Consider the following 13,564-nt stretch of genomic DNA (forward strand, 5'->3'; position numbering starts at 1 on the left):
GTAAAAGGAAAAAGGAGGACCCCCTGTCCCTATTTATAAGGAAGTGAATGGATGGCATGCACGGATATCGAGGAGGCTGAAAAATGATTATGTGGCTACAAAGACGCCTCGATTTTCAGAGGTTCATTAAAGATAAGGATCTGTAAAAGATATCCTGGGCCTTCTGCGCAGTTAATGCACCTGATGTCATGGCGGGTTACCGCGGTCACGCCGGGTCACACCACTGGCGGCTTAAAGATTAAGAAGCTCGATAAGGTCCAAGGAGATATGAAGATGGCGGTTCATGAAGCAGGCTTATTGGAGGCCCAAGACCTAGAGGTGATCTGAGGCCCAAAGGGATGAGCCGCCATATGTTTAACTTCTTTTTTAAGGCAAGCTTAGTTAGAAATGAGCCGACCACGTTTGTGTGAGCCGGCCGGGATTCTATAAGCCCTCGGTAATCCACCTGTATATAAAGGGGTGACCCGGCGGAAGGTTAACTCAAGTAAGAATCAATCGAGAACTAGGTCGAGCGTATTCGCTCCCTGGTAATTGAAACCCAAACAATACTTGTGACGCCCCCAATTCAATCATACAATAATCATACACGCAAACGTGTATGATCAAGATCATGGACTCACGGGAAGATATCACAACACAACTCTACAAATAAAATAAGTCATACAAGCATCACATTACAAGCCAGGGGCCTCGAGGGCTTGAATACAAGAGCTCGATCATAGACGAGTCAGCGGAAGCAACAATATCTGTGTACAGACATAAGTTAAACAAGTTTGCCTTAAGAAGGCTAGCACAAACTGGGATACATATCGAAAGAGGTGCAGGCCTCCTGCCTGGGATCCTCCTAAACTACTCCTGGTCGTTGTCAGCAGCCTGCACGTAGTAGTAGGCACCTCGAGAGTAGTAGGACTCGTCGTCAATGGTGGCGTCTGGCTCCTGGACTCCATCGTCTGGTCGCAGCAACCGGGTATAGGAAGGGGGAAAAGGGGGGAACAAAGCAACCGTGAGTACTCATCCAAAGTACTTGCAAGCAAAGAGATAAACTATATATGTATGCATTGGTATCAAATGGAAAAGGGGTATCTTATGTGGACTGAACTGTAGAATGCCGAAATAAGAGGGGGATAGCTAGTCCCATCGAAGACTACGCTTCTGGCCGCCTCCATCTTGCAGCATGTTGAAGAGAGTAGAAGGTGAGTTCACCAAGTATCATCGCATAGCATAATCCTACCCGGCGATCCTCTCCTCGTCGCCCTGTTAAAGAGTGAACACCGGGTTGTATCTAGCACTTGGAAGGGTGTGTTTTATTAAGTAACTGGTTCTAGTTGTCATAACGTCAAGGTACAACTCCAAGTCGTCCTGTTACCAAAGATCACAGCTATTCGAATAGATTAACTTCCCTGCAGGGGTGCACCACATTTCCCAACACGCTCGATCCCCTTTGTCCGGACACACTTTTCTGGGTCATGTCCGGCCTCGGAAGATCAACACGTCGCAGCCCTACCTAGGCACAACAAAGAGGTCAGCACGCCGGTCTAAATCCTATGGCGCAGGGGTCTGGGCCCATCGCCCATTGCACACCTGCACGTTGCGAGGGCGGCCGGAGAGCAGACCTAGCAACCTCCATTTACAAAGGAAGTTGCGTTATGCGGTCCAACCCGGCGCGCGCCGCTCAGTCGCTGACGTCACGAAGGCTTCGGCTGATACCACGATGTCGAGTGCCCATAACTGTTCCCGCGTAGTTGGTTAGTGCGTATAGGCCAGTAGCCAGACTCAGATCAAATATCCAGATCTCATTAAGCGTGTTATTTTGAAGTAACCGCGAACGCCGACTAGGGCCAGACCCACCTCTCTCCTAGGTGGTCTCAACCTGCCCTGTCGCTCCGCCACAAGGTAATAATCGAGGGCCGTCGGGAACTCAGGCCCACCACTACCTAGATGGAGCCACCTGCCCCTTCAGCCCCCACATCGGAATCACATGCGGGTACTCTATGAGCCGACCCGACTTTAGTCACCACCTGTATATTATGTATGTATATACCCGTGATCACCTCCAGAGTGATCACGACCCGATAGTATAGCATGGCAGACGGACAAGAATGTAGGCCCACTAATGGAATACTAGCATCCTATACTAAGCATTTAGGATTGCAGGTAAGGTATCAACAACTGTAGCAACAATGACAGGCTATGCAACAGAATAGGATTAACCAAAAGCAGTAACATGCTACACTACTCTAATGCAAGCAGTATAGAGAAGAATAGGCGATATCTGGTGATCAAGGGGGGGCTTGCCTGGTTGCTCTGGCAAGGAGGGGTCGTCATCGATGTAGTCAATCACAAGGGTACCAACAGCGGTCTCGGGATCTACCGAGAAGAAGTTACGGAGGGGAACATAATAAATAACAGAGCAATCAAAGCATCACAAAGCATAACATGGCAATATGTGGTGCTAGTGGTGACCTAACGCAGTACTAAGTGATACCGGCAAAGGGGGGAAACATCCGGGAAAGGATTCCCGGTGTTTCGCGTTTTCAAACAGACGGACCGGAGGTGGTTTGTTGCATGTTCGCTATGCTAGGGACGTATGGCGGACAAACGGAATGCGTATTCGGATTCGTCTCGTTGTTCTGAGCAACTTTCATATATAAATTATTTTCATCCGAGTTACGTTTATTTTATATGATTTTTCAAAGCTTTAAATATTTTCTGGATTTATTTCAATTAAATTAATTCAAAAGATATATAACAGACTTCGGCTGGGTGCACTCGGTGCAGTGCACCCAGCAGTGCACCCAGCAGTGCACAGAGGCTGACCAGGGGGCCCTGTTGACTGCCCAGTCAGCAGTCACCGTTGACCCGTTGACTGGTCAACAGGGCCCAAGGGGTCCCACATGTCATTGTATGCTTAATCAATTAATAGTTAATTAGCTAACTAATCAGACTAATTAGGTTAGGTTAATTAACATGATTAATTAAATTAATTAATTACTAATTAATTAATTAAGTTATTTTTAATTATTATTATTTAAATCTTTTTTTACAAAAAAGGGGGTGGGGCCCCACTGAGCAGTGGCCCAAAGGCCTTGCGGGGCGGTCGTAACGGGCGCGGGCGGGGGAGTGAGCGCCCGTGCTCGAGGGGTGCGCCCGGGGCATAGCCCTCCCGGGAGCGGGGCGAGGCCACCGGCGACGGGGAGCCCGCTAGGCGGGGCAGTGGGGAGGCGACGGTAGGCGGCGCGTGTGGGGAGGCCACGCGGCCGGGCGGAGGCGGGGCATGGCGGGAACGGCAGCGGTGGCAGCGCCCACAGCAGAGGGTGGCCGGGCGAGCGAGAGCAGCGACGGACGCGGCGTGTGCTAGGCAGCGACAAGAGCCAGAGGCTCGGGGCGGGCGCCGGCACGGGGATGGGCACGACCAGTCCAGGCGGAGCGGTCACGAAAGCGGCGGCGCGCGCGCGCCGGTGAGGCGAGTCGCGGGCGGGGCCAGGGAGTGGAGCGGTCGCGGGCGAGCGAGCTCGACGAGCGCACGCAGCAGGTCGTGAGGAGCTGTGGGGCGAGGTGAAGGCGGCGATGCAGCCGGGAGAGGCGCGACCGGCAGCGGTCGGAGGAGCCGCCAGAGGCGTGCTCGTGCGACGCTAATGGACGGTGGTGGGGCGGTCGACGGGTGACGGCAAGATGCGCGAGCATGTGGCGCGCGAGTAGCGACGGGCAACAAGGGGCGGGGAGGAGGAGCAGCGGCGATGCGGTGCGAGGCAGCATGTGTCTGCGGAGGCGGCCGATGGTGCACTAGCAGCAGCAACAGCTGAGCAACAGAGAAGTAGCAGAAGCATAGCAAGAAGCGGCAGGAGAAGCAGCAGCATGCGGCAAGGGCGATGCGGTTGGGCACAGCCCGAGCGTAGAGGGGGTGCGGCCGCGATGTGGTGTAGGCACGGCCCGGACGCGGCTAGGGGCCGAGGGGAGCACGGACAACGACGCGGTGAGCAGGAGCTCCGACGACATCGGACACGACGGTGACGGTGGCCTACGGTGGTGGTTCAATGCTAAAAATAGGGGGAATGGGAGGAGAAGCTCACCGCGAGCCTGTAGAGGTGCTAAGTGGGCTCGGGGAGGGCTCCACGGCGTCGGAGTCGAAGACAAACGGCGTCGGGTTCGAGTTGAAGACGAGCGCGTTCCGGTCGGAGGAGAGGCCCTCGGCTCGACCCCGATGGCGTAGGCGATGTGGACGATGACGAGGAAGCCGGTGGGCACGTCGAGGAGGCGAACGGGGCTCGGTGACCGCGGGATCGACAGAGACCATGACGGCAAGGGCGTTCGGCTATGTGCGGGAAGGAGGATCTGAGGCGAGAGGGAGAAAGTGGGGTTGCTAAGGTTTGTCACTGGGTGGTCGGGGAGGGCTTGTAGGCGACGGGTAGGAGTTGGATGGCCAGCACGTGGCCGATCCGGCCATGGACGCCGCGGGCGCGTCCAGCGCGTCTCCTGTGAATAGGAGGTAGGAGGAAACCTCCTGGTGGCCTGGGCTAGCTACAAGCCTTTTGGGCCTTAAGTGTACAGTAGTTAGGTTTCTTTCTCCTTTTCTTTTCTGTTAGCCTTTTTCTTTTCTGTTTCTTTTTTAATTAGCTTCTGTTTTCCATTTAAAACTTGAACCAAATGACTTTTTGTAAAAAGTGGAGCCTTGACATATAAATACTATGCAATAAGCTGCACTGCCACCAAAAGTCTAATATTCAAATAATTTTGTAACTTCATTTATTAATTAGTAAAGGCATTTCAATAATTATGTTTGCTACTATTTTATTTATATTAGAGCATTTAAACACTTTATAAAAATGTGGTTTCTTCACCATAATTACCTATGCATTATTTGTTACCGTTTGTACTTTTTTGTTTCGACATTTGATTTTTTTGCTAGTTTGACTTTATTTTAAATTTGAATTTCGAATCGGTTTTGAACTACGCAAGAGTAACAACAATAATTGAGGTGATGTGGCATCATTAGGTGAGGGTTACTGTAGCTTAATTATCCGGGCGTCACAATTCCCCTCCACTACAAGAAATCTCGTCCTGAGATTTAAGAGGTGGAGTAAGGGGAAAGGTTTGGTTACGAAATTCTAGCGAATCTTCTCTGTCTTGGTTGCTCTTCTCGAAGAGGTCGATCCATTACATTGATGTCTTCATTCCTCTGCTTCAGGTCATCATGATGAAGTCATCATCTTTTCTTCGGAAATTTCATCGTACTTTCGAAAGGTCAAGGGGTAACTTCGGAAGAACGGACCTTCAAGGTTGACTATCTGGCAGATTACTCAGGGAATGTGGTACAAAGTAACCCTCGAATAGATACTTAAGAAAATATCAAAAGCAAAGTAAGAAGGTACCATGAGAAGTTTCCAATGGGCAAGCAATCGTTTAGTGGCCTAATCAGAAGGTGAAAGGGGTTCAGAGCAATGAGAATAAGTATTGAGTCTGATACCATATTAGATCACTAGGCAGGTAGCTCGTGATCTTTCACATGAAGCCAAGCGCGAGGAATAACTTTGGCAACAGGGTGTACAGGAGGGTCAGGTTTTGATCCTAGGACGCGTGGGTTATGGGCCCATCATGTGGGTTAAATGTCGGAAGGGCACTGACATCTTGCACGGTCATGATAGCAAGGCAGGTCAGAGGGTAGCCTACCAGTTATGTTGGCAACAATGTTGGTACCAAGGGCGAGGGACGAAGAGAACCATTTTCCTGCTCGTTGAAACGAGGCGGACCTATAGGCAAAGTTCTCGTCCATTGGTGGTTACCGGAATGCCATCAACAAAAGCAACAGGGTCTTACTGACACGGTTGTACATCAAGGTGTTTTCATAAGCAGAAGAATATTACTGCTTAGATCATATAGATCACCAGAAGGGTTTAACAAAACAATGGAAAGGAAAAAAGGTGATCATCATATTAAACAGAACAATGGAAAGGAAAATTTGTTTAAACACATATTTCAGGGGTATATCCTTCCCAAGGATAGCAGAGCATGATATCCATGACAGGATATAATGTAGAAAACCCTTTAGGAAAGGGGGGAGAAATTTCATGACATTACCCATATAACAGTGTTTGGATAATTGATAAAGAGAATTTAGCATTGTGCTTCAAATGCTCTTATTGATGATTGGAGTAGCACAAACATGCTTTGAGATAGTATTGACATGGTCTTCAAGCAAAAGTCAAACTTGGATACACAAAGGATTCATCAGGAACAACTTATAGAATAAGTCTTACAATTTCCCCATGAAAGAATGGTTAACCTTGCTAAAAAGGAAACTATAACAACAGGTCCTCCGGCCCGGTGCGGTAGGCATGACATCACCTTACTAGGCTATACAAAGTCCAATGTTATGGCGTTTGGAAAATTTCCGAACCATCATATCTGACCGAGATTCAGTTTTGATTGGTGTAAGGATACCTGAGACTCATGATGCCTGAGAAGGAAGGGGTGCAACACAATTTGACGAGATGGAGTTGCAAGATTCTCAGGAAATGAACTATGGAAGCGAGTTCTAAAACAAGAGTTCATCATTAGGCCAAGGAGAGGATGAGGAGGTGGCTGATGGACTCAGCAACAAATCATCAAGGTTTCTAAAAATTTGGATTTCCACAATCATGTGAATGAGGAGATAATATTGGACATACCGAAGTAGATAACAACGTATGTTTGAGGAGACCATCCACGAGTAAACATTGATCGAAACATGCACCTGGAAGGATGGACTAAATAGCACGGTCGATTGTAGAATGGTGATTCAATAACCAATAGACTAAGAATCAAGCTATCAACCAATAATCTCAAGCAATAGGGTTGCTAGAAGTTTTGAAATTACACATCATAGTACATTTGTTGGTATTCCAGTTAGAAATACATGGGGACCAAGAAAAGAATGGTGATGGTGATAAGTATCACTTATATCAAGAATTCAAGAGGTGGTGAAATTCCCAAGACATCCTTGACGTAAGAGATGGTAATACTCCAAGGTAGAACATAACACAAGCTAGATAGAAAGGAACTCAAGGTAGTACACAAAACATGAGCAAGTTTGTGTTGGAGGGAGGGCATTAACGTTGCCAATATAACACAATCCATCGAGGGGCAAGGATGGTATTTCTCATCAAGAATTCGATAGATATTTTGGAAGAGCTTAGAATGTTGATGATCACGACACATTTGTCGAGATATTTCATGAAGATGTAATCGATCGATGATGGCATAAAGTCAAAGAATGATGAAGCGAATGGCTATTGGGACCATGGGTATGACACAAACTCGAAATCAAGCATTGTTGTTCAAGGAAATAATATATGACAAGGAAGATCGACGTAAGCTTAGCTCATCATCGAAAATTGTGCTCCAAAAAGAAGAATCAAGTAGCACAATTAAAATTAGCACAGTTAAAAAGGTCGCATGGTAATGATAAAACCGATTAGGCTAGGAATGACTAGAAGGATTAATAAACTCATAAGCAATGAAAATTACTTAGAGTTATTGAATCGGAGTGTAGAATCGATTCACTTATTGGTGTTCTCGAGTGAAATAACTCAGAACCCGGGGGGAATCTGAACTCGGTGAGTAGCAACACTAGAAGAAGACCCATAGGAAGCAACACAGTTCTTTGATATTCCCGAGATACTGGAGGGTATACTCGAAGGTAGAGTAAAATAGAGGTTGGATAGATGCATTGACCTGCAAAAGACAAGTACTTCAACTTGTCTGAGAAATGGGATCAAAGAAGAATAATATGGTCGGAACCATAGCTGCAAGGGATCCAATATAATGACACCGAAAGAATTACCCAAATGATTAAATATTTTGCAAGAAGCTTCCATGATAAGTTCCACGTCGGGTCCATGGGCTTGAACACAAGTTCAAGGTCGACTCCCACTTCTTCAATGTATAACCTTTCATTCACCTCTTTTTTTTTCGAAAATGACATTAGTTGTTGAAAGTTTTACCTTGTGCAATACCAGATAAGTATGACCCGTGAAATCCTTTGGGTTCACAAGGATTAGGGAAGTCATAGGTTCAACCTATCAGGGCATCTTAGGAACATATACCACAAACTCCAGAGTAAAAAAACACAAGCTCGATAGTAAAGCATGCTTGAGAAAGCAGAGGATACAATTTACCAAAGGCATTATGTATCCAAGGAAAGGCTCACAAGCTTATTGAATATGAAGGACGTTGTTGGATAAAATCCGTCAAAGGGTCTGGTGGTCCACAAGGGATCCAATGTGAGCCTCGATACTCAACCAGAGGAAGAAAGAATGCAAGGAGATCAGATTATAGAAACAACCAACTAACTCAAAGCTCAAATGCAAAGGAATTATGAATTCCAAGACAAGGGATCAGAAGCAAGGGCTCTGATTAAGGATGGGTAAGCCGAGTAGGCTTAGGGGAATAATCGACGGCAATTTCATTGGTCGAGATCCAGCTCATGTTTAAAATACCATTTGAGCCGGAAGGATCAATTATAGGATCTGATTTAGGATGGCAAGCATTCGCGCTTATTGAATCAATGGGCTCAAAATGATAGTGGTAAAGGATGCCAATAAGATTACTATACTTATGGGATTAACCATAATGCAAGAAAGAAAGAATTTCAAGAGCAAAAAGCTCCTAAGGATTTTCAGAAGATCGAATGGTATTTTGAAGACTTTTGTGAAACACATGAACAACTGGGAATGAGCGGATACTCGATAAGTGCGAGGATTTATCTGTAGGGGTGTTAATGCGGAAAAGAGCTGCAAAGCGGTGGGCACAAAGGATTCTCGGAATATCAGAGAATTTTTCAGGGTATCAAGTAATAACAGGGGCAAGTGGGAATGAAGGTATGAACGAAAAGTGTAAGCAGTTATCCATCAGGATTTATCGGTGGTTAGGAATAGCAAAAGTGGTGGGCACAAAGTCTCGAGAGAATATCGGAGAGTATCTTCGGAATATTTTGGTGAAGCAGGCCATCATCTGGAATGAACGGGCTCTCCGGGAGAAAGTATTTACAAGAACCTAGAGTTGGAGTTAGCAAAACAATTTAACCCAAATAGAAGAGAGATCAGAATCCCAGAGTATAGACAAGGAGTAAAAGATCCTAATACCACCCAATGGCGACGTGGGCCCCTAAGCCACACAACCATGTTAGTAAAAGTTTGTAATGTCTAGATTCAACTTCGGCCAAGGAGTTGGAAGGGGGATTCCTATAGGCAGTTGGCTCTGATACCAACTTGTGACGCCCCTGATTCAATCGTACACTAAGCATACACCCTAACGTGTACGATCAAGATCAGGGACTCACGGGAAGATATCAGAACACAACTCTACAAATAAAATAAGTCATATAAGCATCATATTACAAGCCAGGGGCCTCGAGGGCTCGAATACAAGAGCTCGATCATAGACGGGTCAGCGGAAGCAACAATATATGAGTACAGACATAAGTTAAACAAGTTTGCCTTAAGAAGGCTAGCACAAACTGTGATACATATCGAAAGAGGTGCAGGCCTCCTGCTTGGGATCCTCCTAAACTACTCCTGGTCGTCGTCAGCAGCCTACACGTAGTAGTAGGCACCTCGAGAGTAGTAGGAGTCATCGTCAACGGCGGCGTCTGGCTCCTGGACTCCATTGTTTGGTCGCAGCAATCGGGTATAGGAAGGGGGAAAAGGGGGGAACAAAGCAACCGTGTGTACTCATCCAAAGTACTCGCAAGCAAGGAGCTACTCTATATATGTATGCATTGGTATCAAATGGAAAAGGGGTATCTTATGTGGACTAAACTGCAGAATGCCGGAATAAGAGGGGGATAGCTAGTCCTGTCGAAGACTACGCTTCTGGTCGCCTCCATCTTGCAGCATGTTGAAGAGAGTAGAAGGTGAGTTCACCAAGTATCATCGCATAGCATAATCCTACCCGACGATCCTCTCCTCGTGGCCCTATTAGAGAGCGAACACCGGGTTGTATCTCGCACTTGGAAGGGTGTGTTTTATTAAGTAGCCGGTTCTAGTTGTCATAAGGTCAAGGTACAACTCCAAGTCATCCTGTTACCGAAGATCACGACTATTCAAATAGATTAACTTCCCTGCAGGGGTGCACCACATTTCCCAACACGCTCGATCCCCTTTATCTGGACACACTTTTCTGGGTCATGCCCGGCCTCGGAAGATCAACACGTCACAGCCCTACCTAGGCACAACAAAGAGGTCAGCATGCCGGTCTAAATCCTATGGCGCAGGGGTCTGGGCCCATCGCCCATTGCACACCTGCACGTTGCAAGGGCGGCCGGAGAGCAGACCTAGCAACCTCCATTACAAAGGAAGTTGCGTTACGCGGTCCAACCCAGCGCGCACCGCTCAGTCGCTGACGTCATGAAGGCTTCGGCTAATACCACGACGTTGAGTGCCCATAACTGTTCCCGCGTAGTTGGTTAGTGCGTATAGGCCAGTAGCCAGACTCAGATCAAATACCCAGATCTCATTAAGCGTGTTATTTTGAAGTAACCGCGAACGCCGACTAGGGCCAGACCCACCTCTCTCCTAGGTGGTCTCAACCTGCCCTGTCGCTCCGCCACAAGGTAATAGTCGAGGGCCGTCGGGAACTCAGGCCCACCACTACCTAGATGGAGCCACCTGCCCTTTCAGCCCCCACATCGGAATCACATGCGGGTACTCTATGAGCCGACCCGACTTTAGTCACCACCTGTATATTATGTATGTATATACCCGTGATCACCTCCAGAGTGATCACGACCCGATAGTATAGCATGGCAGACGGACAAGAATGTAGGCCCACTGATGGAATACTAGCATCCTATACTAAGCATTTAGGATTGCAGGTAAGGTATCAACAACTGTAGCAACAATGACAGGCTATGCAACAGAATAGGATTAACCAAAAGCAGTAACATGCTACACTACTCTAATGCAAGCAGTAGAGAGAAGAATAGGCAATATCTGGTGATCAAGGGGGGGGCTTGCCTGGTTGCTCTGGCAAGGAGGGGTCGTCATCGATGTAGTCAATCACAAGGGTACCAACAGCAGTCTCGGGGTCTACCGGAAAGAAGTTATGGAGGGGAACACAATAAATAACAGAGCAATCAAAGCATCACAAAGCATAACATGGCAATACTGGTGCTAGTGGTGACCTAACGCAGTACTAAGTGATACCGGCAAACGGGGGAAACATCCAGGAAAGGATTCCCGGTGTTTCGCGTTTTCGGACAGATGGACCGGAGGTGGATTGTTGCATGTTTGCTATGCTAGGGACGTATGGCGGACGAACGGAATGCGTATTCGGATTCGTCTCGTCGTTCTGAGCAACTTTCATATATAAATTATTTTCATCCGAGTTACGGTTTATTTTATATGATTTTTCAAAGCATTAAATATTTTTTGGATTTATTTCAATTAAATTAATTCGAAAGATATATAACAGACTTCGGCTGGGTGCACCCGGTGCAGTGCACCCAGCAGTGCACAGAGGCTGACCAGGGGGCCCCGTTGACTGCCCAGTCAGCAGTCAACGTTGATCCGTTGACTGGTCAACAGGGCCCAGGGGGTCCCACACGTCATTGTATGCTTAATCAATTAATAGTTAATTAGCTAACTAATCAGACTAATTAGGTTAGGTTAATTAACATGATTAATTAAATTAGTTAATTGTTAATTAATTAATTAAGTTATTTTAATTATTATTTTTAAAATCTTTTTTTACAAAAAAGAGGGTGGGGGCCCCACTGGGCAGTGGCCCAAAGGCCTTGCGGGGCAGGCGTAACGGGCGCGGGCGAGGGAGTGAGCGCCCGTGCTTAAGGGGTGCGGCCGGGGCATAGCCCGCCCGGGAGCGGGGCGAGGCCACCGGCGACGGGGCAGCCCGCTAGGCGGGGCAGTGGGGAGGCGACGGTGGGCGGCGCGTGTGGGGAGGCCACGCGGCCGTGTGGAGGCGGGGCATGGCGGGAACGACGGCGGTGGCAGCGCCCGCAGCGGAGCGTGGCCGGGTGAGCGAGAGCAGCGACGGACGCGGCGCGCGCTAGGCAGCGACAAGAGCCAGAAGCACGGGGCGGGCGCCGGCACGGGGATGGGCACGACCAGTCCGGGCGGAGCGGTCGCAAAAGCGGCGGCGCGCGCGCCAGTGAGACGGGTCGCGGGCAGGGCCAGGGAGTGGAGCGGTCACGGGCAAGCGAGCTCGACGAGCGCGCACAGCAGGTAGCGAGAAGCTGCGGGGCGAGGTGAAGGCGGCGATGCAGCCGGGAGAGGCGCTGCCGGCAGCGGTCGGAGGAGCCGCCAGAGGCGTGCTCGTGCGACGACGCGCTAATGGACGGCGGTGGGGCGGTCGATGGGTGACGGCGAGATGCGCAAGCATGTGGCGCGCGAGTAGCGACGGGCAACACGGGGCGGGGAGGAGGAGCAGCCGCGATGCGGTGCGCGGCAGTAGGTGCCTGCGGAGGCGGCCTATGGCGCACTAGCAGCAGCAACAGCTGAGCAACAGAGAAGTAGCAGAAGTAGAGCAAGCAGCGGCAGGGGAAGCAGCAGCATGCGGTAAGGGCGATGCGATTGGGCGCGGCCCGAGCAAAGTGGGGGCGCAGCCGCGGTGTGGTGTAGGCGCGGCCCGGACACGGCCAGGGGCTGAGGGGAGCACAGACAACGACGCGGTGAGCAGGAGCTCCGACGGCATCGGACACGACGGTGACGGTGGCCTACGGTGGTGGTTCAATGGTAAAAATAGGGGAATGGGAGGAGAAGCTCACTCCGAGCCTGTAGAGGTGCTAAGTGGGCTCGGGGAGGGCTCCACGGCGTCGGAGTCGAAGACGAACGGTGACGTTCCGAGTTGAAGACGAGCGTGTTCCGGTCGGAGGAGAGGCGCTCGGCTCGACCCCGATTGCGTAAGCGATGTGGACGACGACGAGGAAGCCGGTGGGCACGTCGAGGAGGCGAACGGGGCTCGGTGACCGCGGGATCGACAGAGACCATGGCGGCAAGGGCGTTCGGCTGTGTGTGGGAAGGAGGATCTGGGGCGAGAGGGGGAGAGTGGGGTTGCTATGGTTTGCCGATGGGTGGTCGGGGAGGGCTTGTAGGCGACGGGGAGGAGTTGGATGGCCAGCACGTGGCCGATCCGTCCATGGACGCCGCGGGCGCGTCCAGCGCGTCTCCTGTGAACAGGAGGTAGGAGCAAACCTCCTGGTGGGCTGGGCTAGCTACAAGCCTTTTGGGCCTTAAGTGTACATTAGTTAGGTTTCTTTCTCCTTTTATTTTCTGTTAGCCTTTTCTTTTCTGTTTCTTTTTTAATTAGCTTCTGTTTTCCATTTAAAACTTGAACCAAATGACTTTTTGTAAAAAGTGGAGCCTTGACATATAAATACTATGCAATAAGCTGCACTGCCACCAAAAGTCTAGTCCTCAAATAATTTAGTAACTTAATTTATTAATTAGTAAAGGCATTTCAATAATTATGTTTGTTACTATTTTATTTATATTAGAGCATTTAAACACTTTATAAAAATGTGGTTTCTTCACCATAATTACATATGCATTATTTGTCACCGTTTGTACTTTTT

General features: G+C 49.0%; 1 protein-coding gene across 1 annotated transcript; it reads right to left on the reverse strand.

Annotated features, from left to right (window-relative positions):
- Positions 1–698: 698 nt before the first annotated feature.
- Positions 699–13,060, reverse strand: LOC123185013 (uncharacterized). Its single transcript, XM_044597035.1, has 3 exons — positions 12,758–13,060; positions 10,992–11,063; positions 699–950 (listed from the first exon to the last, which is right to left on the reverse strand). Exons 1-3 carry the CDS (start codon positions 12,978–12,980, stop codon positions 850–852), a joined length of 396 nt encoding a protein of 131 aa, XP_044452970.1. The 5' UTR covers positions 12,981–13,060; the 3' UTR covers positions 699–849.
- Between the last annotated feature and the right edge of the window lie 504 nt (positions 13,061–13,564).

Source organism: Triticum aestivum, chromosome 2A (assembly GCF_018294505.1).
Source record: "Triticum aestivum cultivar Chinese Spring chromosome 2A, IWGSC CS RefSeq v2.1, whole genome shotgun sequence".
Classification (NCBI taxonomy): Eukaryota; Viridiplantae; Streptophyta; class Magnoliopsida; order Poales; family Poaceae; genus Triticum; species Triticum aestivum.